The sequence below is a fragment of the Physeter macrocephalus genome, chromosome 11, assembly GCF_002837175.3.
Source record: "Physeter macrocephalus isolate SW-GA chromosome 11, ASM283717v5, whole genome shotgun sequence".
Taxonomy (NCBI): domain Eukaryota; kingdom Metazoa; phylum Chordata; class Mammalia; order Artiodactyla; family Physeteridae; genus Physeter; species Physeter macrocephalus.
Genome location: NC_041224.1, coordinates 66,820,869 through 66,847,937, shown reverse-complemented (window position 1 = coordinate 66,847,937; position 27,069 = coordinate 66,820,869). Strand labels below are relative to the sequence as shown.

At 56.3% G+C, this 27,069-nt stretch overlaps 1 protein-coding gene across 1 annotated transcript in view; it reads right to left on the bottom strand.

The window, feature by feature from the left end:
* Window positions 1-18,456, bottom strand: part of LOC114487062 (uncharacterized) — a 94,369-nt gene extending 75,913 nt beyond the window's left edge. The window contains exons 1-2 of the mRNA XM_028495092.1: window positions 18,156-18,456; window positions 17,211-17,700 (exon numbers count right to left, since the gene is read on the bottom strand). Coding sequence (XP_028350893.1) covers window positions 17,211-17,700; window positions 18,156-18,456 — 791 coding nt within the window. The remainder of the gene's footprint in view (window positions 1-17,210; window positions 17,701-18,155) is intronic.
* Between the last annotated feature and the right edge of the window lie 8,613 nt (window positions 18,457-27,069).

The following is a 27,069-nucleotide window of genomic DNA, read 5'->3' as shown; positions in this document are numbered from 1 at the left end:
GTCATCTCTACATCTAGAGCCTACGAGTGTGTGTGTGTGTGTGTGTGTGTGTGTGTGTGTGTGTGTGTGTGTTAGGGCATCTGGGCAGCCAGCAGGCCCGTAGAGAGGCCAGGAGCGGGTGGCAAATTCCAGAGACCCATCCCCAACTGGCCCTCAGCCTCATGCCTGACCCAGTGCCTCCCAATACTGCCCTACCCTCCAATGAGAGGAGGCATCAAGGACTCAAGTTTGTGGAAAGAATGAGTGGGTTATCACAGCACTCAGGCCCCAGCCAGGCACCGGTGGAGCAGTTCTTGAGCATGGCCACGGGACTGAGATGCCTAGCTTCCCATCCTAGGACAACACGACAGATCACATTAACCATGTCACCTGGGAATCGATTAAAGCAGAGTTCCTAATGGGGGTCCCCTGGGACAGGGAACTTAGGAGGTCTGTGAGCAATGAAACTGCACAAAACCAGATGTGCATTTATGCATATGGTGCAGGGAGGGCAGGGTGCATTGTTTCGGGTCGAGGGCCCTGGCTTTCATTAGATTCCCCGAGTGGCCCACAGACCAAAAGGACTCAGAACCACCGAGCAGGAAGCGAGCAAGGCTGGGCGTCCGAAGGACAGAGGTCTCAGGGGCTCGGTGTCTGCCTGTACGTCCATGGGGGGTGTTGGAAGGCAGGGGCTAGGACAGGTTCTGCGGCTCCAGGCCCCAACCAGGACCCCCGCGAGAGTCCCATGGGGTAGATGCTAGCTCCGAGCAGGGACGAGAGCTGTTCAAGGTGAGCGGGGCTGCCTCGGCAGCGCGGAAGCACCTTGTCGTGCAGGGGTGAGAGCACAGGCTGGACGGGCAGAGGTCAGGGTGAGCAAGTGGCGACCCTGAGTCTCATTCTCAGACTCTGTGGGCCTCAGTATCCCCATCTGACACCCCAGGGCTACACAAGGTGTACCCTGGGAGTCCATTCTGAGCGTGTGAAAGGAAGGGCCAGGGCCATGCAAGGGTGAGGCTCAGGCTGTAGGGCTGAGTGTACGGTCCTGCATTTGGGAGTCCTCCCACCTGGTGTTGGCCTCAGCCCCTCTTCCCTCCTGGGGTAGGGGGGCAGGCTGCCCCGGCTGCCCCACACTGCTGACTAGGTCTACGGAGTCCAAGACCTTCTTGGGTGTCACCACCTCCCACATGACAGTGACCCCAGAAAGTACAGGAATAAGAGGTTTCATTACAATCCTGGACTGGGGACAAGGGAGCCCAAGGGCTGGACAGAAGCACTGAGCAGGGCTGGCAGCCAGGCCAAGGCATACGAGCTCAGTGGAGCCCCCCAAACTCTCTCTGAGCCCTCCAGGGGCCTCTCTCAGCCTGGCCTGGGGAAACTGAGGCACAGAGAGAGCCCTCTGTCCTGGGTCACACCGGGAGCTGGTGGCAGATCTGGGCCAGGATCCCAGGCCTCCCGCCCCTGGCTGGGCTTACTCCGGGCACAAACGCAGTTCGTCCCCCTCAGGTGACTCAGTGCCCGTCTCAGCACCCCTAATCCTGCCAGAAAGAGGCAGCTGGCACTGGGGCTCCAACACACTGATTCACATGCAGGCCTGCAGGGCCCCCTGGATCCAAACACCCTGAGCCTCAGTTTCCCCCTCTCTAAAACAGAGGTACAAAAACTCCTGTTGCCCCTGGCTGGGCTTACTCCGGGCACAAACGCAGTTCGTCCCCCTCAGGTGACTCAGTGCCCGTCTCAGCACCCCTAATCCTGCCAGAAAGAGGCAGCTGGCACTGGGGTTCCAACACACTGATTCACATGCAGGCCTGCAGGGCCCCCTGGATCCAAACACTCTGAGCCTCAGTTTCCCCCTCTCTAAAACAGAGGTACAAAAACTCCTGTTGTGAGGATTAGAAGAGCACAGATGCACAGGCTGCTTAGGGAACATTCCAACCTCCCATCTCTGGGCCTCAGTTTCCCCATCTCTAAACAAGAGGGTTGTTCTGAGTAATTCCCGAGGTCCCGAGAGCCTCTGAGGCTTCTGGGAAACTTGCCTGGGTGCTCAGCCTATACCCATGTCTGTGGGGAGACAGGCTGCAGGGGCAGATACCAGGGCCTGTCCTCAAGGAGCTCCTTGCTAGTTGGAAAGTGAGAGTGTAGGGACTTCCCTGGTGGCACAGTGGTTAAGAATCCGCCTGCCAGTGCAGGGGACATGGGTTTGATCCCTGGTCCAGAAAGATCCCACACGCCACGGAGCAACTAAGCCCGTGTACCACAACTACTGAACCTGTGCTCTAGAGCCCGCGAGCCACAACGACTGAGCCCATGTGCTGCAACTACTGAGCCCACATGCCACAACTACTAAGCCTGCGTGCCACAACTACTGAAGCCCGCGCGCCTAGAGCCCATACTCCACAACAAAAGGGAGCTCCTTGCTAGTTGGAAAGTGAGAGTGTAGGGACTTCCCTGGTGGCACAGTGGTTAAGAATCCGCCTGCCAGTGCAGGGGACATGGGTTTGATCCCTGGTCCAGGAAGATCCCACACGCCACGGAGCAACTAAGCCCGTGCACCACAACTACTGAACCTGTGCTCTAGAGCCCGCGAGCCACAACGACTGAGCCCATGTGCTGCAACTACTGAGCCCACATGCCACAACTACTAAGCCTGCGTGCCACAACTACTGAAACCCGCGCGCCTAGAGCCCATACTCCACAACAAAAGAAGCCACCACAATGAGAAGCCCGCGCACCGCAGTGAAGAGTAGACCCTGCTTGCCACTACTAGAGAAAGCCCGCGCGCAGCAATGAAGACCCAACGCAGCCAAAAATAAAAAATTTAAAAATTAAAAAAAAAAAGAAAGTGAGAAGGGTGTCTGTGGAGCAAAGACTACGTAGAGCTGGGTGTGAAAGCGTCCATGGAAGAGCTCCCAAACATGCCTGCACACTGCCACAGTCTCCACCTCTCCCTTTTGCTTCACATCCAGCCTGCTCCACTCATTACCTGCCCGTCCCCTTTAGGCACTAGGTTTGTACCCCTGCTCCAGGGGCCACAAGAAGCTTGAAAATAGAAAACCCGGGGGCTTCCCTGGTGGCGCAGTGGTTGAGAGTCTGCCTGCCGATGTAGGGGACACGAGTTCGTGACCCGGTTCGGGAAGATCCCACATGCCGCGGAGCGGCTGGGCCCGTGAGCCACGGCCGCTGAGCCTGCGCGTCCGGAGCCTGTGCTCCGCAACGGGAGAGGCCCACGTACAGCAAAAAAAAAAAAAAAAAGAAAAAAAAAGAAAACCCATTGTCAGCTGGGCAGTAATCAAGGAAGGCTTTCTGGAGGAGACAGGACAAAAAGAATCAAGTTCACACAGGGGACCTTGAATACCCAGATGAGGAATCCAGACCTTGAGGAGCCACTGGCAGTTTCATACGGGCACCCTCACCCTGGGCAGAGATGCCAGACCCCACCCCAGGTTGGCCTCAGAGCTGTGTCCCCAGCAGAGGGCTTGAGGGGGTGGGGGACCTAGGCAACAGGCCCCCTCCACCCCTCCTCCACAGCCATGGACTCTGACTCCATCCCAGAGAAATCAGTCCTGCTCGGCGATGCCCAGCGGCCGCGGAGGCCTCATTGCAAACAGCTTTGCTGCTGGTGAGTGCCGCCTGGCCAGGGAGGGCTCCCCGACAGATTAAGAGCAATGCCGGCCCAGACTCATTCATATTCCGGTCTGGCTGCTGGCTTCAATATGGCTGAGAGACGCGAGGGCAGAGGCGGCCCTCCGAGAATGCCCGGCGATGATTCCACTCCGATTCCAATTTATTTTCTATCATTAATGCTTTTGAAAAGCCCCACACGCTCTGCAAACAGGGAAGGAGCACGGGGCTCGGGAGGGGAGGAGAGGAGAGGGCTGGGGGTGGACGGGGGCGCAACAGAGGTGCTGCGGGCAGCCGGCGAGGGGCCCTGAGACCTGGGTTCAAATCCGCACCCCATCTCCACGTGCCTGGAGAACCCTGGGGGTAAACCTGGCCTATACCTGGCAGTGGGGAACGGCCCCTGCTCTGCCTACCTCAGGGGACAGTTTCCAAGATCTTCTGAGGGGTCAGAGGTGAACAGGCTTTATATATTGTAATGGGCCGTACACCTTGAGGAACGGAGAGCAAAGCAAACCTGACTGACCACGGCAACAGAGGCCTACGAACTGGACGCCTGCCTCCCCAGCTACACTGGGGGACCCCCACCCCAGGGCGCAGGAAAGGCCCGGGCTGCCTCTCACCCCAGCACAAGCAGAGGAGATGAGGATTTGGGTCCCCTGTCCCCTGCCTTGTCTGTCTCAGACTCACACTGCCAGCCTCCCTAACCCCCCACAACAGGCTTACCAGAACGGAGAGGCCCTAATCCCTCCCACCCCTCCAACCCTGCAAGAAAAAGATAGTTATAAGCTTCCCAACTGAGCCACAAAGAATACTCTGATTACTTTTCCTTTCTTGACAGCTCTGTTTTCCCTGGAGCTTATAACTATCTTCTTGCAGGGAAGGAGGGGTGGGAGGGATTAGGGCCCTTTTTTTTTTTTTTTTAAATACTTATCACTTATTCGATTCCCAACTCTCCCCCAGTTGGGTAATCTCACTCTGATTACTTTTCCTTTCTTGACAGCTCTGTTTTCCCTGGAGCTTATAACTACCCTTGGGATCAAGTCCAAACTCCCCACCTCCATGCAAAGCTCTCCCAGGCAACTCAGGCCCATCTGGGCAGCCTCAACTCCTCCCTGGCCTGACCCCACCCTCAGTTCCAGCGCTGACCACCCCTAGTCTTCGCACATGTTATTTCCTGTCTGGAACTCCCTCCTCCTTGGCCACAGTTCAAACTCCTACCCCCTCTTCAAGATGCAGCCCAAGTTCTCCTCTATGCAGCTTTTCCCAACTTCCCTGGCCAGCCCTGCTCTGTGCTTCTAAGTATCCCGTACCCACCTATGTTACAACTCAGCAATATGGTAATTACGTTTGTGTGGCAGCTCCCCTCCATTCAGCCAGTGGCCAGGGGCTGCGACTGATTCATCCCCTGCATTCCCAGTGCTTGGCAAAGTGCCTGGCTCACAGTAGAGCCACTGATTCAGTCAACCGATCTTAATAGAGCACCTACTGTGTGTCAGGCTCTGTGCTGGCTGCTGGGGATGAAGCAACAAAGACAGAGCCCGTCCTTGCCCTCAAGTTCTTCCAGTGGATGTACTCAGGGTAATGTCTTGAATGAATAGACAATACGACCACCTTGTAAATGGGGAAACTGAGGCCCAGAGAGGCAAAATGCCCTGTGCAAGGGTGCCTCTGCCTCCTTGCCCACACCTCTTTCTACTCCATTTCTCTCCCAGAACCTTAGCAGCAGTGAGGAGGAACTCAAAACTAAAGGTTAGAATCAAAAAAAAAAAAAAAGGAAGAAGAGAACGTGGTGGATTTTCCTCCTTTCTCAATAATGTAAAGAAAACTGCTTTTGCCAACTATGGCAGCTTAAAAGCAATTAGAGTTTTTGGAGGGGACTCTGGGCACAAGCAGAAGAGACAGAGTGAGCGCCCGGCACAGAATTTTTCCAGCATTCGTTTGTATCAAGCAAAAGGGGGAAAAAAAAGTGTTAAAAGCAGCAATTTCTAGCAGCAGAGATGGTGGAGATAAAATATTTACATCCTCCAAGGGAGGGGCCTGGGAGGGGCCAAAGACCCCCACTCCTACTCCTCTGGAGACAGGAAAACGGAGGGCAAAAAATGGGAGACAAGGAGAGATGAGTCACCTCCCCACCACTCCTGTCCCGACAGGAGCCGTGGGGCAAGGAGGAGAGAAGCCCCCAGATGCCTCTACTCTCTCACCCCTTCCCCACCATTCGTGGCCCACAGCCACTAACCAGCCCCCAGACATCAGAGATCCATCCCTCCAATCCTCAGACCTGGCTCTGCTCAAAATCCAGAGAACATCACCACTCCGAGCTGGCATTTGAGGCCTGCACAGCCCAGGCCCCTCTCCCGCCTCTTCTCCAGATGCTCCCTACAGGGCACGCTGCCCTGACTGTTTTCCGAGGACCCTCGCTCAGTCCCACCTCCAGGCCTTAGCCTGAGGAGGGACTAGAAGGAGTGTGCGCCCCTCCCCTCAGGGGGAGGTAAGTCAGGTTGGAGGCTGTAGACCCTGAGCAGATGACAGAGCCAAGGACACGCAGCTCTAGACCGCACGCTAGACTTCCAACCACCCCTCTCCCACTGAACCGCTCCTTCCCTACCTGGACCCTTCACCTGCCCCTTGGCCTCCTCTCTCCAAATACACAGCAGCCTCCAGCAGCATCTTCCTGAACCCTAACTTCCTCTGTCCCAGCTGCAGCACAGACTCCCCTCGTGTGGCACACAAATGACACAGTCTCCGTTAGAAGCAGAAGTTCCTAGGTTCAAACGTCAGCTCCTCCGCTCACTAACTGTGTGACCTTTGCAAGTCCCTCAATCTCTCTAAGCCTCAGTTTCCTCATCTGTTAAATGGGAATAGTAATAATACATATCTCATGGGATTGTTTTTAGCATTAAATGAGGCAATGTATATAAAGCACCTGGCACTATGACTAACATTTAGTAGGTGTTCAATGAACTCACCTCTGCCCTACTTCATGTTCAGTCCTCAAGTGTGACTCTCCAGGCCTCAAGATGGCCCATACACTTGCACACAGCCTCCCGCACCATCTTGTCATCACCTGATAAATGCACAGAAGGCACACACCAGCTGGGAGCAGAGGGTGGAGGAGGTGCTGAAGGGCTCTGCACACTCAGAGGCCCAATCCCTCTGCACAGAGCCAGGGAGCCTCTCACTTTGCTTAGCTGAGGAAGGATTCCTCCAAGAACAGCAGGAAGCCTCAGTCAGAACCCTGAGAACTTGCCAGGCCAGGAGGAGGTGACTGGAGGCTCAGCCTTCCCTCCAGCCTGTGGCTGCAGCGCATCCTTCAGCCATCCTTCCAGCCCTACTGGACAAAGGCAAACACCAAGGCCCAGCGAACGGCAGTTAGTAGTAAATCCCAGAGCAGAAACCAAGTCTCGAAGACAGTGTGGTCCAGCAAAGCTGGGTAGTTCTGGTCTCAAATCCCAGTCCCACCGTTGACCAGCTGGGTGACCTCTCTAAGCCTCAGTTTCCTCATCTGTAAAATGGAACCCATAATGCCCACTCTGCAGGGCAGTTGTATGCACTAACAAGGGTAGCGTTCTTCCAGCAACCTGCCGAGGTTCCAGCATGCAGTCAGTCAGCATGGGGACGTATGCTTGCTCTGTCCCACCTGCTCCCTGGACTCCAGGCACAGTGCACTCCCTACGCCGCAGCACTGGGAGAGCAGAGGGAAGGCCTGGAGGCGGGGGCAACAGGACCTGCCCTATTTCCTGCGATCCTTCCCAGCCCACTGCCTACCCAACAGGGGGCTAAAGGACCAGCCAACAGACAGGACAATAGCCATGGCCAATCCTCCCTGCCCCACTCTCAGAGCAGAAGAGGTCCATTCCCTGCCTCATTTTATCCAGGAGAGGTAGTGGCATGTCCCAGGTCATAGAGCCCCCATCAAGCCACTTGGTGGAAGTTGGGTGTTTTCCTCTCCTTCCCCAACTTCGGAGAATCCACAGCCTTGATATAGGGTCTGGCAGTGCCACAGGGCTGTAGACCAGGAATCAGAAGGTGTTTTGAGGTCTCTGTCTCTTGCTTCCCCTCTGATTGCCTTCCTCCCATGGGGCTCTCCTGCCCACTGCCCCTACTCCTGTCCTCAAGAAAGAAGCCCAACAGTAAGCCTGGCACTAATCAGGGCTCTCCTCATTGTGGGGGCAGAGATGGGAGTACATGAAGACTCTCTGAGCCCTGGACGGCTGAGCCTCAGGACACCCTACTGCAGCCTCCTCCCCAACCTACATACCCATTCTCCCCACTGGTAAGTAACTGGGGCGGGGGGGTGTGCGTGTGTATGCAGACAGGATCACAGGTCCTAAGAACCTGGGGCCCACCCCCAGCATGACTGATAGCCCTTCCTCAGCTGGGTCCGCCTCCACCCCCTTGCGTCTGGGGGAGAACTGGTCTGTCTGAACCACAAGCCCACAAGGCCCAGGAGCTGAGGATCCTGGGACTGAGAAGCCGGATGCCTGACTTATTGCCTAGGCTCTGCAGTGCTTTTCAATTGGGACCCAAGATGCAGTTGGCCACTCCCTGTGCCTCAGTTTCCTTATCTGGAACCTAAAAGAATGAGATCTGCCTTCTCCTTCCGACATTCTCCAATTGTATACCTATGACCTCTGGGACCCTCACAGAGTCAAGAGGTGCTCCCAAGTCACCAAGGGCACTAAGGGCAGAAAAAGGAGTCCCAAGCGTGTGTGGGTGCCGGGGGGGCAGGATCACCCTGACCCCAAGGAGACAAGGAATCCCAGGGAGACCTGCACCTACCCTAGGCTGGCAGAGGACACCCATCCTCCCTCCCCAGGGAGGAAAGTGGGCCCAGGCAGGAGAGCGAACACGGCTCCTCAGTGAGGCTAGAAGCAGCCAGAGCCCTCTCTCCTTTCTGCATGTGCCCCAGCTCACCCCTCCGTGCCTCACTTCCCATCTCTGTTCTGAGGCTACAGAAGATTCAGCCCAGCCCAGATCTCAGGCTCGGCCCCAAGCTACCCCACCTGCCTCCTGGACTCCAGGCACAGTGCCCTCCCTACCCTGCAGCACATACAACCCCAGTTCCCCCAAAGCCCCTGGCTGCCCAGGCTAGGATCCTGAGCCCTCCCTCCAGGCAGTCCTCCCCACGCCTTCCCCACTGGCCTCCAAGGCGGCTGGTGGGGGCAGCCCTACGCCTTGTGCCAGCAGGGGCTCCCCTGGCCCTGCATGGCCAGAGCCTGATAACAGTCTCCTACATTAAACAATAAACAAGAAGTTGTTCTAGATTTTCCTGACGCTGCAGTTCCTGATTAATCCCTGTAGCAAACAAAAGGAAAAGAGCCCCGGTTACCCTAAAAGAGGCTCACTTCCTGTTTCCGGGCGGAACCTCCAGCCTGAGCCAGAGGAACCCCCAGGGGGGATCTTGCTCCAGCCTCGTGCCGGGCTCCAGACCACTTACCCCCTCCCTTTACCCCACCGTCTCAGCCAATCCTGGGTTGACACCCTTAGCGGCCTCCTAGATCCCACCTCTCCTCCCCTCCCACTCTGCGCTATGTGACCTTGGACAGGCCAGGTCACCTCACAGGCCTCAGTCTCCACATCTCTCAAGCATCCTCACCTCTCAAGGATAAAATGAAATATGTGACCACTTGAGGTTAGACAGAAATTTTCTTGTATTTTTTAGAGACGGATGCTGAAATATTTAGGGGTGAAATGTCATGATGTCTATAATTTACTTTAAACTACTTCAGAAAGAAAAAGATAAAGCAAAATGTGGCAAAATGTCAACGACTGTTAAATCTAGGTGAGCGGGTATATGGGAGTTTCCTACACTATTCCCTCTATCTTTCTGTATGTTTGAAAATGTTCCTAACGAAAAGTTAAAAACAAACAAACAAACATTGGTCACATGAGCCAGAGCCCCACAAATAATGCCTCATGCTCCTGGCAGGCCTGAAAGGCAACTGGATCTCTTAAGTAGGTTAAACGTACCCCCTGCCATCTCCTTTATGTTGTTTCCCTAGAAATCGTTTTTGCACAAATTCCACTGAGTCCTAGCTCAACATTTAGAAGCCTTAGCACATTCAGAAGCCAGACACAGTGCTTTACTGAAGCAACTGTTGTCTTCTTTTTTTTTTTGAATTTCATTTATTTATTTATTTTATACAGCAGGTTCTTTTTTTTTTAATTTTTTAATTTTATTTTATTTTATACAGCAGGTTCTTAATAGTTATCTATTTTATACATATTAGTGTATATATGTCAATCCCAATCTCCCAATTCATCACACCACCACCAGCGACTCTTGTCTTCCGACCCACCACCTCCCTCCCGCCCACCACCTCCCTGTCCTTTCTGCAAAGCAGCCCTGGGCTAGAGATCATGATGCTGGCTCCATCCTCATGTGGCCACTACCCTCTCTGAGCCTCCGAATGTCGCCCCCCACCCCGCTTAAGCACAAATGATGACAAGTCAGTGACTGCCTAGCCTTCTCATTCAAAGGCACAATGTTACCCCACAGAGACTGAAATCCCCATTTAACAGATGGGAAAGCTGAGACTCAGGCCAGGAGAGACTGGAAGCAGAACACAGAAGGTGGGGACAAAGGGAGGTGGGAGTGAGCAAAAGCTCCCTGTCTGCCCCCTCCCGCCTCCTCCCCATTCCTCTACCCCAACCCTGGCAGCACAAATCAGAGAGAGGATGGCCAACACCTCCCTTTCTCTGGTTCCTATTTACAAGTTTCCTGGTCAGGAATAAATGGCCATGATCACAATCTCCCAGCCAGGCCCAGCTAACCCACACCGACGTTGGCCAGGTCCACCTCTGCCGATCGATAATGGAAGAGTTAACAGTACCCCAAATAATCAATCGCTAATTGCTGAATGCCATGCAATTCATCAGGGAGAGTTACGTGTGGCCAGTGACTGGGCATCCCTGCCCTGGCCTGGCGGAGCCTCCAGAGGCAGAGAAGTCCTCGTCTGTCGTGAGCACCTCAGCAGAAAAGCCGCCCATTACTTGGAGTTTCACAAACAGATGTCCTAGGCCCAGCTCACATCCCCAGGCGCAAAGGAGAGGCGGAAGAGGCAGTGGCCAACGAGACCCTGAGGGATGGGCCACATGCCCCTGGTCAGCCCATCTGGCCCCAGGTCCCTGGAAGTGCCAGGTACCCAGGATGGATAAGCCCAGTCCCTGTCACCAAGGCATTCCCAGGCCATGAAGAGAGACAGGCCTTGCACACAGTAGGCCTCACATACGGTAGGTACACAGCAAACGTTTGCAAAATGTAAAGCAGATATGCTGCTCTCAGAGTTCTGAGGAAGGAGCAGCTACTCCCAGCTAGAGTGACCAGGAGGGGTTTCTAAACATGGCATTTGGGCTGAGTGTGGAAAAGTGGGTGGGATCTATGGGCAGAGACGGAGGAAGGAATCAGGCAGAGGGGACAGCAGAGCGAAACCCTGGAGGAAGGAAAGCCAGAGCGTGTGTGAAAAGGAGAGTGAGTGGCATTTGGCTGGAGCCTGGGTGCACAGAGGAATATGGAGGAAGATGGCTAGGAGAGAGAGTCAGACAGTGCAAAACACTGAGGGGTCCAGACGCCAGTCTGAGGGAATGAGAAGCCCTTGAAGGGTGCTGAGTAGGAGCCTGACAACGAGCATGTGTTTGGAAGGACCGTTAAATGCCATGGAGTCCACAGTTACTGCCAGGTTGCACGCCCTAAGAGGGCGGGGGCTGGTCTTATTCATCTCTGTCCCCATAGCAGCCAGCACAGCTGGGCCCAGAGGAAGCACCCAACAAGTGAATCGCTGAATGATTACAGGACCATCAGATGTAGGACTGGGGACGCCTGGACTCACAGCTGTGGAAGATGATGTTTGCATAAAAATATATATTTATAGTAGAGTCTCAAACACAGCCTTTTGAGGCAGGCTGGGAGAGAATTATCTCATTTACAAAGAGGGAAGCTGAGGCTCAAAGAGGGAAACAGTGACCTGGCCAAGATGACACAGCTGGCAGAACCCAGTGCTCTCCCCACCCGGCCCAGAAGGCTGAGCCCTGCTTGCCTTGGCATGGCCCAAGGCTGCCTAAGATGGGCCCAAGGCCCATCCCCTCCTCATTCCCTGACACCGCCACTGCTACCCTGTGCTGGCCAGACAGAGAAATGCAGCAAATGCATTGGATCATCCCCCATACTAACTCCAGCTGGGATTGGCTGCTGTCACCATGGCAGCCTATCCCTGCACCTATCATGTAAACAGGGCTAGGCAGGGAATCTCTAGAATCCCCAAGCTTGGTCTAGACAGACCTTGTTGAAGACAGACCCACTTCTCCCCAGCCTCCACCCCTCAAAATTTGGGAAGCATACCGATGGAGCAAGAGTCCTGGACCAGGAATCCAGAGACAGGGTAAAGGCCAACTCACTGTGTGACTCTGGAGAATCACTTCCAAGCTTCCTCATCTGTGAAATGGGTCGGTGCTCTCTGCCTACTTTACAGAACTGCCATGAGGACTAAATGAGGGAGCGAGTATAAAAACTTATGGAAAACTATAAAGCAAACTTTGTCCTGGAAAATAATGTCTCCTCTCTACTTCAGCCTGGAGACTGAACCTCCAACAGGACTCACTTCCCTCTCCCAGCAGAGAGCAAAACATGAACTAACATTTACTGAAATTCTTCAGTGTATCAAGCTAGTGCACACTTTACACGTGTTATTTCAAAGTACACTAATGACACCCCTACAAGGTAGGTATCATTCTCCCATAATAGATGAGGAAACCGAGGCTCAGAAAAGTGATTTGCCCGAACTCATCCCACTCAGAAGGAGCTGAGTCAGAATTCAAACTTGGTTCCAGATGGCATTCAAGCCCAGGCCCTTTGATTGAGGGGTCCATTTCCACACCCCAAAATCTCAGAGCTACAGAATCAGTGCTCAGGGTAAGGCTGCATGTCCACACCTGAGCTGCATGTAACACACATACACTCCTGAGGCCTGAGACCCTGACATCAGATGCGCCGTGCCACCCCATGGCCTGTGGACCAGCAGGGCCATCGGAGCAGCATGGGGAATGGGGGTGGGGATGGGGGTGGCTGGCACAGCTGGTCTTGAGCCAATTGGATCAGTCCTGGGCATGCAGCCGCCTGTCCGACTGCCCTGGCAGATGGGTGCCGGAACTGGAACACCTGCCAAGGCTCCACCTCCATGTCCAAACCAACCTGGACACTGAGGTCCCATTTTGGCCCCCTCCCGTCCTGAACCTGGCGGGCTGGCAGTGCCTACATAGATCCAGAAGGTCAGGGTGGCAGCCGCTATCCCTCCTTCAGCGGCTGGCGTCTCCCCTAATGTGGCCATATGGCCCCATACGCTCCCTGACAGCTGGACTGCCAAAGCAACTGCCTGAGGATGTCCTCTGCAAAGGCCCCGAGGCCCCAGCCACCCCGCCCACCACTGCCCGGCAGGCCACAGGCGCAGCCAGGAAAACCCCAGGCGGGAACGCCCTGCCCCCAGCTTGCTTTATGACCTTGTGTAAGTCACTGCCCCTCTCTGAGTCTCAAACTCTTCCTCTGTCAGATAGTGATGCTGACCACCCCTCTACGCCTTCCCTTTGTATTCCACTTAAAGGTCACTAACTTCCACCCAAACTCACTCCAGGTATCCAGGGAGAAAAACGTATCCGTTTTATAGACATAGAAACTGAGGCCCAAGGGACCTCAGGGACTTGCTCAAGTGTGCACAGTGGGAGGGCCAGTAGTAAAGGCTCATTTTATGACTCCAGGATGCCTGCCATCTCTGTATGCCCAGGAGGTGGGAGTGGCGATAACCGAGGCCCTGCCCCACTCTGATGGCCTACATCGCCCCACCTGGCTCCCCACCCAGCCCAAGTTTCTCTCCATCCTCCATCAAAGGGGAACCATGCACGGCCACTTGGCCATCAGGGTGAAAGCTGACAAGGTGCCTGCCCCTGCTGCTGCCCTCAGCACCAGCCTGGATTCCTAAAGCAGCCTCAGGACTGCCTCCCTGCCTCTGGCTCTCCTGGCCAACTCCTCCCCCGACCACCAGAGGGAGAGGTTTAAATTGCAAATCTGATCGCGTCCCTCCAGAACTTCAACCCTACAACCCCTGAATACGGAATCAGCCCACACTCTTCAGTCGGGCACTCAAGATCCTCCTCCGTCTTGTGCCAACCTGCTCTGTGCCTGCTGTGCCCCTGCATAAACTACTCCACTGCAAACACGTTCCACCCATGCCTGGCGCCTCCCACCTCCGTGCCTTTGCTAACACTATGCCATCTGCCTGGAAAGCCCTCACTTGGTCACATGCTCCATTCATTCACTTATTCAACGTATTTACTGAGCATCTACCAAGTGCCAGAAACATCCGAACAGGTCAAATTGCAGCAGCCCTTCCGGTACATCTGAAATAACGCCTTGCCAGCCTCCCTGCCCCATACCTCTGCAGGGGCCCAGCCCAGTCTGCCTCATACCCAGGGGTGTGGGTCGATGTCTGTGACCCCTTTCAGCGACAGCCCACCCAGGGAGGGGCCCAGGTTTGTCATCAGTACCCCCAGTACTCAGCCCAGGCCTCAAACCAGGAGATGCCCCCGATGCGGAGTGAGCCCCAAGTGAAGGGTTCCAGGCAGTAAAGAGCAAGGCCAAGCAAGACATGGTTCTTGGGAGCAGATGTCTGGGCCCTGGAAGTCCGCAGAAGAGACTCTGATTGGCCAGGGTGGCCCCCAGTTCCCTCAAAAGGAGGCCTGAGTGGTCAGGGGTAACTTTACCCTTTCAAGTCACCCAAGGGCCCAGCCCAATCAACAACTTATCACTGAATTTGTTATAATTTAAAAACACAAACATGGCAGGGCCAGGGCCTAGCTGGACATGGAAATTAAGGGGGCCACACTGAGCACTACCCATTCCCAGTCAGGAGGTTTAGGGAGGGGAGTGGCTGTCTTTAAGAAGACAGTGGGGGCTGGGGGCACCTGACTGGGATTTTCACCCCTAACACACAGATCTGGGGCCAAAGAGGTACCATGCTCCCTCCCTCTCCATGGCTTGAGGTCCAGTATGGAGGGCTCATCCTGCTGGAGTCAGCTGGGGGCAGTGGGGGGCGGGGGGTGGGGCGAAGTAGACATCTGGCCATGCTCCAGCCACGTGGGTATCAACCAGAGCATCAGTCAGGTCAGCACACAGGAGGCAAAAGTCCAGACTCAGGGAGCCACACAGGGACAAAGGGGTAAAGAGGTGGGGAGAGAAAGAGAGAGAGAAATGACAGCTAAGAAAGACTGAGTCAGCTAGAGCTGGCAGAAAGGAAGGGGTAGAGGCAGAGAGAGTCTGCCCCAGAGTGAAGCCAGCAAAGAGGCTGAGGGAGCCGCCACAGGACCCAGCAGGCCACCACCACCACCCCCAGCCCCAGGATGAGCTTTGGTCACTCCTGGGCAGCAGCCTCCCCACCAGAGGCCTTCAAGGGCCTGAGTGGCCCTGGGGATGAGTCCAGGCTGTCATCAGGACTGGGCTGGGGGGAATGGTCACAGAAGCCTGCCTGGAGTTGATAGCTACTCTAGCCGCCTATGTCTCAAGTGGGCCATTTGGGAAGGAAGTGGTCCCAATAGTCACCAGACCCCATCCCTGCCAATGCACATTTAGACCTCTGTGTGGAGAACCCATTCCCCTGAGGGTGAGCTCTTTGGCCCACAAAGAGACTCCAGGGTAGAGATCCTGAGACAGTGGGAAGGGTTCCAGGGCCCAAACAGGAGGACCTAGAGTGCCAGGCTGGGGTTGGGAAACCACTCTGATTCCCAGAATGATACCGACATCCTGGTGCCAGAACCAGGCTTGCAAACCATCAAGAAGAGCCCAGGCAGACTCTGGCCCCAGATCTAGGAGGCAAAGATTAATGAGGCTGGGGTCAAGCCAGAGAGAATCAGGCTGAGAGTAGCTGCACCCACCTCCCTGCCCATCTGGAGAGGGTGTTGGTCACAGGTAGCAGGAGAGCTGCCCTGGGAGACCTTCCAGCAGCAGGCCCCCAGAGCCCCGCTGCCCAGTCAATAAAGAGAGCTTGAGGGCCCTCCCTGCCCCCTCCCCGCCTCACCAAAGACCAGGTTTAAAGGATACCTTCACAGTGAAAAGGGCTGCCCTGAGACTGCAGTTCTCCTAGCTCCACCTCTGCATCAAAATCCTCTTCTTACAAGGTGGCAGAGAGATTCCAGAAAGGGTAGTGGAAGTGGAAGTGAGGTCTAAGCCTGAAAGCTGGTCAAATAAGATATTACCATACCCCAGAAACCCAAGTAGATACTGACTGGCCCAACATCACAATCCTTCACCCAGCATCTAGGCTGAGAATGAGATTTCTGACCCCACAGGCTCATACACTGAGTGCCAGGAAGGAGGGCACATGGACAAGGGCTGCTGGGGAACTCAGCTGCTCCAGCCCAGAATCCCAAGCCAAAAGGAAGGATTGGGAGCAATCAGAGAAGGCTTCCTAGAGGAGGAAGAACCTGCCTGGAAGCAGGGAGGATTTGGTAATGCGGAGGGGCCTGCAGGGGGCCTGAATTCTGACCCTTTCTTGGGCCTCTCACTCCTGGGGACACTGGCCTCCCTCCCTCTAGGGGCACCATCCTGGACCACATCTCCCCATCTTAGCTTCTGCAGGGGCAGGGCTGGCATGGCGGCGTGGTGGGGGTAGCTAGGAAGTTTCCTGAAGTAGTCAGCAGTGGACCGGAATGCAGGAGGAGACTCAAGAAGATGGAGGTGGGGACCGGGGTACAGCACAACCACAATCTCATCACACTGAGTGAGGCACGCAGGATCTGGCTCCAAGCAAAGCAGGGATGGGGGGCGTGGGTGGCACTATGCTGGGGCCCTAGAGGTTCCCCTTCCAATCCCTAGCCTCTTGGGAGCTCCTGCGGGCCAGGGCTGATGGGATGCACCTTGCCGTCAGTTCCCTTCTTCCAGCCGCCTGTCCCACGGAGCAGAGGGAGCAGGGACACACACACACACACACACACACACGCACACGGGAACGTCTCCCAACTCTCCCCACCTCAAACCCGTGTCCTCAGCCTGGCTGCAAAGATGACCTCGCGGCCCTGGGACCTGGAAGCTGTGGCTGTGCCTGACACTGGAGGGGTCACAGGGGTCCAGCGCCCAGAGCGGCTCTAGAGCGGCGCCGCGGCGCTGGACGGGTGTCCCAGAGAGCCGGCGGCTGCGCTGATGGGGTGGTGGAGATGCACCCTTTGGCCCGCCGGGCGGCACAGCCCGCGCCCCCGCCCCATTCCTCCCTCTCTCCTCGAGAAAGAAAGGCTGGAGTTCCACCACTAAAGAGCCTCCATCCTCTCCCCCTACACGCAAAGTTGCTCCAAGTCGCCAGGGTTCCCGCGACACGCGAAGGTTAGGTGGGGCCGCGCAGCGGGCGAGAGCGCGGTCACGAACAGGGGTGCCGAGCGCGGCCCCCTGCAGCTCCGCGCGTGCACCCTCCCACAACGGGCGCGCACCCAACTCCCCACCCCCAACCCGCGGCCCCTGAGGCTCCCGCCCAATCAGAGGCCGCGCACGCGGCGCTGCCGGCGGGCAGAGACAACCCAGCTCCGGCCTGCGCCCCCGCGGCCCCCGCCCCGCCGCAGTCTCCCAGCCCGGCCACACTCACCGTCCCGGGCGCGCACTTCGCGCGCAGCTCCTCTCCGGGGCCGCATTCCTCGGCTCTGTTCCCCTCCTGTTCCCTCTCCGGCTTGGGTTCCCGCTCCGCAGGGCTCGGCTCTGAGATGGTGGCCGCGGCAACGAGCGAGGCAGGGAGGGCGTGTGCGCGTGTCTGTGTATGTGTGTGTGAGCGCGCTCTGTGTGTGTGCGTGTGCACAGGAGGGCCCCGCGCTCCCCTGCGCGCCCCGCTCCTGCCTCCTGCTCTCCACTCTGCGATGCCAGCAGAATCCCTAACGCGCGCTCCCACCCTCCTGGGCGCTCACACTCGCACACACACGCGCACACCCGGGCGCGCACACACACCCGCCGCCGCACACCCGGCTCCGCACTCCCGACTCTCGCCCTCCTGGGGCGCTCACAAAGGCCCCGGCCCCGACCTGCCGGAGCCCCCGGAGCGGGGCCTGAGGAGTGGCCCTGCGGAACTACCGGGCTGGCCCCGCCTTAGGTCCCCCGGTGCTCCCAGAGGGGCCCCCTCGGGCGTCCCTGCTCCTTCACCCTGCCCTGCCGGGCCGCGGCCGTGCTCTAAGCCTGATCCCCGGCCGGGGAGCCCGACTCCGGCTTCCGGCGCTCCCACCCAGAGGCGCGGGCTCCCTCCTTCTCGCCTGCTCCGCCGCCTGCAGCCGCGTGCTCTCCCGCTCCTTTCTTTCCCCCTTTTCTGTCACTGCCTATCCTTTTATCTCCTCTCCTTTCTCCCACCTGCAGCCGCCCCGATCCCTGTCCTCAGTCTCTCCGGCTGCCTCTCTATCTTGCCGACGCCCTCTCCCGCGCCTCCTCCCCACCGCCCTGCGCTGCCCTCACATTCTCCTCATTACATGGGGTGCCGCCCGCCACTCGCCGGGCCCAGGGTGCGGACGCACTGTGGGCGGCGAGGGGACCCGCCGAGCCCGGGCCCCACCGCCCCCTCGGCTCTCCGCTTGCTCCTCACTCCTCGCTGCGGCCAGGCGGGCGGCTACGTCCCGCGCTAGCCTCGGCTGTCGCTGACAGCTCCCATCTCGCCCGGGCTTAAAGGGATAGCGCACCGGGCTCGACCTGCTCCACCCGGGGGCGCCGAGGAGGGCGGCCTCCTGCGCCGGCACAGTCCGGGGCGGTGGCGCAGCCGGGATGGTGCGGGCGGCGCCCTGTCCGCCGCGGTTGAGCCCAGCCCTCCCGGGCTGGAGGTGAGTCAAGGAGAGGACGGTCGGGCCTGACCACGCCATCCAGGGGGCGCTCAGTGCTTGTTGGCGGCTAAGCCTAGGGGCAGGCTGGAGGTGTGAGGCAGTGCAGGCTGGGCGCCCAGCACTGTCGGGCGGGGAGAGGAGGGATCAGGGAAGCAGCTGTCCGGATCTGAGCACAGGGTGAGGACACCTGTCATGCTGAGAGGACAGGGCTCACAGGATGGCCTCCCGCTCTTGCTGTGTGACCTTGGGCAAATGCCTGCCTCTCTCTGGCCTCAGTTTACACTTCCTTGGAAGGCCATTGGCTTCCATCATCTCTGGGGCTCTGATTCGGTGGTAGATCCCTCCAAAAATGAGAGAGCAGGAGGTATGATGGAACTTCGGATGGGTGGGGATGTGGAGGAGGTCCAGGAAAGCTCCTGGAGGAGTTGACACTGAAGCTAGGTATTGAAGGATGAGTAGGAGTTGACTGGGCAGAAAGGGCATCCCATGCCAAGAGAAGAAGATATACAAAGACCTGGAAGTGGGAAACAGGGAAAATGCGTGTATTTGGGGGGAGGAGAAGCTGTAAGAGCCTTGAATTGAGGAGTTTCAACTTTGTTCTGGGGCAGCAGTGGGGATGCCACTTAGTTAATCTAGGCAGAAGCCCTCCGCATCCTTCAACCATCACAGAGGCATTGCTAAGGGCTCCCCAAATCCAGGAGCTTTTGAAAGAGGCCTCCTCTCCTCTCCTCTCCTCTCCTCTCCTCTCCTCTCTCCTCTCCTCTCCTCTCCTCTCCTCTCCTCTCCTCTCCTCTCCTCTCCTCTCCTCTCCTCTCCTCTCCTCTCCTCTCCTCTCCACTCCACCCAGTCCCAACTTCTCCCAATATCTCCAGCCAGGCGCAGCACAGCCTCCCCCTGCTGACCGGAGCTGGAAGTGGGAGAAGCCCAGGCCTCACTGTAGTGGTGCTGTGAGTCCCAGAAGGGTCAGACTTTAGCACCCACCAACCAAGGTGCCCTGAAAAGACCCAAGCCTTTGTTGTCAGGCCATACCCAGTGCCAATTCCAGCCTCACTGTCCTCTTCTGTACAATGGGAATAAAAATAGCCACAAAGGTGGTTGGCGAAGAATTCATGAGAATTCACACACAAGAGTGACCCAGCACGCAGGAGGCATTCAGCGAACGTCCTTTTCCTTCTGCACACCTGGCCTTGGCTCTGTGGACCACCCCAAAGGCCCTTACTCTCTCCCTTTTCCCTTCTTCCCTGGCCATTTTCCTTCTGCCTTCCTACCAGACTTCCTGGAGGCCTCAAGGGAAATGAGCTCGCGGCTGTTGCCTGCTCTGGTTCAAAACACCTCCTGAGGAGTCTTCCCAGAGCTTCCAGGTGGGCCCTAGGGAAGCCAAACAGAGACAAACAGCCTTTCCCCAGAGTCCCTGACATCCAAGCAGAGCAGCAGTCTACAACCCCATCCATTTCTCCCACTCTCCTATTCTGGGAGCCACACAGCCTTTGTGTTTGTGCTTGGGAATTTATGCTCCCAGTTTTGCTGTGCAACCTCAGATAGGCAGCACACCCTCTCTGAGCCTCAGCTTCTTCCCTAAGTATGGGGACATGCTGGTGTGCCACACAGGGGCAATGAACATAAATCTAAGTCATTTATTTTCCCTCAGCAGGCCCAGGCCGTGTCCCTCTATCCAGGAACTCTGCACAGAGGCAGGCAGGTACAGAAGACTCTTTGGGACCCCCTTATGTCCTGCCATTGTGCTAGTGACCAGGAGCTGTTACCACCTCTGCCTCCCAGCATGCTTTACAGAGAGGCAAGGCATAAATATGAACAGAACCACTTGGAGGAATCACTCTCCACTGCCAGAGCAGCAGAGGCCAGGGGCCAGCCCACTGTGGGCAGCTCCAGGAAGGAGCTCCTTCACGAGAAGCTAGGAACTAGCTGCTTCATGCCACAAGGGCTGAGTCAGTGCCTCTGCTGATGTCTGCTCAGGGCTCCTCTGCTGTTTTCAGCCAGGTCTGCAGGCCAGTGGGGGAGACCTTGGCAATGTCCCAGACCCAGTCACTAAGCCAGGTCCAGCCAGGGGCTAAGTGGCCCACATGGAGTCCCAGGAGGCAGTGGGCATTTCCTGCCTGCCTTCTCAGCCAATCCCTGGCTTTCTGGATCAGGCTGAAAAATAAATAGGGTCACTAAGCGTTCAGAGAAATACCCCACCCAAGCAGGCTGTCTCTGTGCTGTCTCTCATCCCATCTCCCCACCTCCAAGTCTTTTCCCACCTGTTCTACGGCCTCTTGGCTTCCACACACCCATTCACCTCTCAAGTCCTTGCATCCCTAAACAGCTTTCCTCGAGTACCCCTGCCCACTCCCATCTCCCTCCTCCTCTTTACTCTTAACCTACTATGTGTCAGGAGTTTTCATACATCGCTTCATCTTTACACTAATCCTGGTGTTATCGTTCTCATTTCAGAGAAGAGAAAACCAAAGTTTAGTGTACGGTTCCAGGATTTGAACTGAGAGCCCTGTTCTTCATTCTTTCCATGAACATTTGTTGAGGGACTGCTCCATGCCAGCCTCTGTGCCAGGTGTGGCAAATGCACATCAGAGGACTTAGAGTCTGGAGGAAGAAACAGACAGAACTCTTTACATTGCAAAGAAATGTAAAATTTCAACTAGGACAAGTGCCATGAAGATCTATGGGGCTGTTAGGCTGAGGGCCAGGCTGGTCTTAAGAGTCAGGAAAGGCATCCTGCAGGATGTGACGTTTGACCTGGCACCAGAAGCTTGGGTAGACATTAACTTAGAGAAGTAAGGAGCTCCAGAGAGAGGGACTAGCACATGCAAAGGCCCTGTGCTGAGAGGAAGGAGAGAAAGCCCATGTGGCTAGAGCATAAGGAGAGGGAATTGGAGATGGGGCTGCATGGGGCCAGGACAACAGGCTCTGGTGGGCCCTGCAAGGAGTTGAAGGTTTAGCCTGATGGCTCTGGGCTGGCCCTGGAAGTTTGAAGCAGAGGACAGTGTCCCACTGTTCCTCCAACTGCTTCCCAGCCCACCACCCAGCACCTTTGTACCCAGGGACCACTTCTACCCCCTTCTTCTGATGCCCCGTCCCTAGCACAAGGTGGGGCATGCTGGAGGCTCAGACTTGGCAGCTGAGCTGGCAGCATGGTGAGGGGAAGCAGGAGACCTTGGCTCAGCCTTCACTGAGACTCCAGCTGAATGACTGAGCAGCTCCCGCCCCTCTCTTTCCCTCATTTAACTGTAAGGCAAAGATTAAGACTGATTCCCTCTGCCATCTCTGGTTGATCCTGGGCTATAGCCCATAACAAGGGAATGGAGAAGACACAACAGTCAAAGTGACCCCACCTGAGCCAGATTCCAGGGCCTAGAGCCCCACAGTGGGGACAGGGGTGGGGGCTGCTTGGGGCCTGCTACTGGCCTAGTGCCCTCCCATCCCGCCTCTCCTCCTGAGCTCACCCTCCCCAGCCCTTCCCAAATGAAGCACTCTAAGGGGCTTTCCTCCTCCCCTCCACCCCCAGCATGGCCCATGCCCTCACCCACTTCTCCCCCATCAGATGTTTGGGAGTCCCTGTTGGCCTGTAAGAGCTGAACTGGATTCTTTGGGCCTTTGGTTTTCCCATCTGTAAAAGGGTGTCATTCTTTACCCCTCCTGTCTCCCTGGGCAGGAGAGAGGATGAAGAAATGAATTCTTGGTATAACCTCCATCTACTCCATCAGGGGTGCTGCTCCCTTGTCAAGCATCTTCCTGGGACCTTGAAGTCAACAGCACTGGGGGAAACAGACACACCAGCGAACCTTTTAAAACCTACTCCTGGCAGACCGTAGCCAGCTGCCCCTCCTTAAGGACACCACATACCTTCCAATAGGACTGCATCACCCTCATGAGTGCCACTGGACAGAGACCGATGTGTGGGTCCCATGTATAGATGGGAAAGTGAGGCTCCAGAGACAAGAGGCTGGCCCTGGTCATCACAACAAGCCCTCCTGCCTTGCTTCATCCCAGCCACCTGGGGGGAGTTCAGGGAAGGGGGACTCTGTGGGGTGCCACCTCCCCTCCCCCAGTGCTCCCTTGTGCGTCCAGACAGCAGCCGGAGGGGGGCTGCTTCAGAACTTGCTCCCTTTCTGGGCAGCACTGCCCTCTGCCCTGTGGGAGGCTCTCTTCTCTGAGTTGTAATAGCTGCTTCTGAGCTGGCCTTATCTTTTTAAGGGCCCATCCGAAGGATGCTGGGATGGCCCTGCAGGAACTGTCCCCAGGTCAGCAGGGGCCAAGCCAGGTCAATCCACAGTTCTGTCACATCAGCTTTTTCTACAATAATCACACCTACCTATAAGTGGGGAAGTACTTTGCTGTCCAGAAGACTATCCCGTATGCCTTCTCAGCGAAGGCATGCTACAGCCTGGGGAAGTAGGAACAAGGATTATCCTCATTTTACAGATAAAGAAACTGAGGCACAGAGTTAAGGCCAGGATGGACATGGGGGACCTGCAGTCCAGCACAGTCACATGACGGGGTGTCAGGAAAGGATGGTGCCAGGGGCAGCAGGAGTGGTGGCTAGTAGGGATCTGGACAGAGAGGTGACCCTGCCTACTACTGAGAGGTGGGGTTGGAATTGCAGTTTGAGAGGCCAGTGGGGCAGGGGGCACTTTAGGGACCTGGGAGTGTGCACAGCTCAGGGGATAAACCTACACTTCAGCTCCCACTCACAGAGGACGTGCTCTGTGCCAGGCTCTGTGGGGCCCTGTCCTCAGGGAATTCACAGGCTGTGGGCAGACAGGCACCAGGACAGCCACATCCACAGAGGAAGGCCAGGTCTGGAGTGGGCACTGTGTTGGGGTGGCTGGCAGGATCACAGAACTAAGAGTCGGAGCCCATGGGGCGTGTCCCTGAGCCTCAGAGGAGAGGAGGGGCCTCCTGCACTTACCTGGGCTGGTGTCAACCGGATCTGGCTCTCCCCAAAAGACTGTGGATTGGCTGCCCTTGAATGATGCATAGGAATTCACTGGGCACTGGAAGGGGGCCTGGGGAGGGGGAAGTGCAAGCAGGAGGCACCTCTGAGTCCTCAGCCCCCAGCAGTCCAGGCCTGGCTACTGCAGGGATTTAGGGAGTATGTGCTGGCCACTTGGATGGTGTTTGAATGAAAGAAGGAAGCCAGGGAAGGAGGGAGGGAGGGAAATAAGGAGAGAGGGAGGGAGGGAGGGAGGGAGGAAGGAAGGAAGGAAGAAAGGGAGGGAGGGAGGGAGGACATGCATGAGAACAGACAGAAAAATAAGGAAGTACCCACACTGTCGAGGGAGGGGCAGGATAGCAAGTGGGGTACACTGTGGGGAGGTAGCAGGGCAAGGGCAGGGCCAAGTCACCAAGGTCCTTGAATGCCGTGGGAGGATCATTGAACTTTGAAGGATTTTAAGGGGAGGCAGACGATCAGATCCGAATTTGTGGACACTCCCTCCGGCTCCTGTGGGGAAGATGGATGGAGGGGGTAAAACTGGAGGTCAGAGCTGGAGAGGAGGCTATCGGGGTCCTCCAGGCAAGGAGATGGGGTGGGGTGGAGGGTAGATACTTAAGAAGTGAAGAAGCAGTACTTGGCGAGTGTCTGGGTGTGGAGGTGAGGAAAGGAGGGGTCCCCAAGGCCTTTCAACAGAGTCTACTGTGAGCTGACCCCGCCAGGCTTCATGACTTCGTTCCAGGGAACCCTCACACCGACCTCCCTCGATAGTCTGCCATGTGTGGGGGGCACAGACCCCCTTCAGGCTGAAGCACTTCTCCCTGCTGCTGGGAGTGTTGAAGCTGGCTGGCCACAGATGAGCACCTGCCTTTCAGCTGAAAAGAGAGGCTCCCTGCCCAGGGCCTTGCCCCTCCATGGACAGCTGCATCCAACGACTGGTCAAGGCAGGGGATAATGGCCCAACCCTCTTGTCCCAATTCAGGACAACCCCACAAAGAAAGCTCAGGTCCAGAGATTCCCATGGCTCTGTACTGTGAATGCATCGCAGCCCAGCTTCCCCCTCTGCCCCATCCTGCTTCCCTCACTCCCTCCCCTCCAGGGGGGTTAATCCCAATAAACCTCTTGCATGCTAATCTTCCTAAACACGCTAGTATTAACATCCCCATTTCACCCATAAGGAAATTGAGGCTCAGAGATATAAAGTGACTTGTCCATGGCTGCACAGCTGATAAGTGGCAGGTCAGGGGCTGGCTAGGGAGGGAAGAGGCCAGGGACCCTGGCTGGCTGAAGCAGGGAGATGGCGGTGGAGTCAGTCCCCAGGGAAGGCTGGTCCAGCCTGTAGGCCAGCACCAGAACCAGGAGGCACTTATTCCATCTGCCTCTTTCTCTCCATTTCACAGACGGGGAAAAGGAGATCAGAGAAGAGACAAGACACCCAGGCTCATAATGTCAGTTAATGATGGCCCTGGGAGTATTCCCTAGGGTTCGGCCTCTCAGACCAGCGTGGGTGTTTCCTTTGGACCACACTAATGTTCTCTTCCCACCTGCCTCCCTTTCCAAGCCCAGCACTAGGTCTCAGGCTCAGAGACCTGGCTGGATTGACCCTAACTCGATTTCCCAAGGCTGGAATGAGGTGTCTGCAGTTCCCCAGGCCTGCAGAGACCTTGGCAGCAGCCTTGAGCTGCCCAGTCCTAGCGTGAAGTTGGGATGTACTGGGCTGGGCGGGCTGGATCCGACTGGCACAGCAGAGCAAAGAGACGAAACAGACGGGAAGGAAATCAATTTGAGTGTTTGATTAATTTTCATTTTTAATTTGCACAGAGAGTAACGCAACCCATTTGACACTGCATACTCTCTGTGAGCTGCTAGCATTCACCATTGCTGCCACCGCCGCAGCTTGGGGTGCCCAGCGGCTCTCTGCCCTTCTGTCAGGCGAGCCAGTCCCTCGCATGGCAGAAGGGCCTTCTGCAAAGCAGGAAGGAAGGGTTTCCTCCGGGACCTCTGCCCTTTCTGCCCAGGAGAAAAGTGTCTGGTTGGTAAGTCGCTTCTGGGCAAGGTGGGAGGGGCCAAAGATGTGCTCCCTCCTGGGAGGAGACCCGTAGGCAACTGTCTGTTCCAAAGTCAGGGTTGGCAAATGAACTCTCGGGAGTGGTGACAGACCAGTTTGGGGGGAAAGGGAGATTCTGGGTGCACATCAGTTCACAAGTGCTAAGTAATTGCCCAGGCCACCTATATACAAGGGCAACCCTGTACCTAGAGTCAAATCTGTCTTAAAACTAGGACAGTCTCAGCTCTTGTGTTCTGAGACTTCACCGGTCAAAGCCCTGCTATCTCTTTGTTGATTTGGAATTTAATCACATGCAGGTGGGGAAAGTTGGTCTGAATTGAAGAGACTAATTCCATCACACCTTCTTCCTGGCCCTTCTTTCTTCCCCCACCGGGCCTCATGCCCTGAGAGCATCATCCTATGGGGCTGAGAACAGAGACTGTAATGAGGCAGACCTGGTTGCAATCCTGCTCTGCCAATTATTAGCTGTGTGACCTTGGGAAAGTCACATAATCTTTCTGAGCATGGCCCTCAAGGACCCCTTCAGACCTCATCCTCTCTCGGTATCTACAGAACACAACATTCCATGGCCTCCTCCAAGAAGCCCTCTCTGATTAAGGCTTCTATTTTCCTCACCGCTACTATTCCTGGGTGCTGGCCCTGCCCCTGAGTATGAGCCCTTTCCAACCCCTCCTTGACCCTCAGTAGCTCAACTGTGTGCACTGCACACTCTGCATGGGGTGATGTGATAGACAGAACGTGACCTTTGATATAGACATCCCTGGTTCAAATCCAAGTTCACCTCCATGCTGGCTGCTTAGGCCCATCTCTTGAGCACCTCAGACTCAATGGATCCAAACTGAACTCATCATCCCTCCTCAAAGTCACCCTTGCCTCTTTTTCTTCCCTATCTCATTAAACAATACCCCTGTCAACTCAAGCCAGCGAGCTAGGAACCACTGAGACTCCTCCATCTGCTTCATTCCCAGCATCCTATCTGCCCCAGGTCCTCTGTGCCCACCCTCCACTACCTACCCTCTGATGGGGCAGGCAGAGGGGAGGAGAGGGATGCTCCGTGGTACTTACTCCGCTGCATGACAGGGCTGGGAGAGGCTTCAGGGAACAGTCAGTCCTCCCCTCTCATTTTACAGATGAGGACACTGAAACCCAAAATGGGACAAAGACCTGCCCTGGGCCAGACGGTGAGTTGCCCACAGCAGAGCCACTCTGAGAAGTCAGATCTCCTCTGCAGCCCAGGTGTGACTCTCAGGGAGGTCATGGTCAAGGCCAGGCCCTGTAACAGTGGCAGAAGGGAACATGAAGCCCCTGAGGTCTCGGCCCACTTCCCCTTGCACCCCAAACCCAAAGAGGCTGCAGGGGAGGCCTGAGGGGCTGGGGCTATGTTCAAGTTCCCAGGCAGAATAAATAATCAACTACTGAGAAGCTCATGAAAACCAGATATCACTCCCTGGCCACTCCGCAGCCTGGACCCTGGAGTCCTGCTTGGAAGTGGCCACGGCAGCAAGCAAGAAGGGGTCTTAGCCGTGACCGAAACCAGTGGCCATTCCCTGTGTCCCCCTCCCCACACACCCAACTCTCACACTGCCTGAAATTCTACCACTGTGCCAGGCTCAATGCAGATTCATGCAGTCTGGCC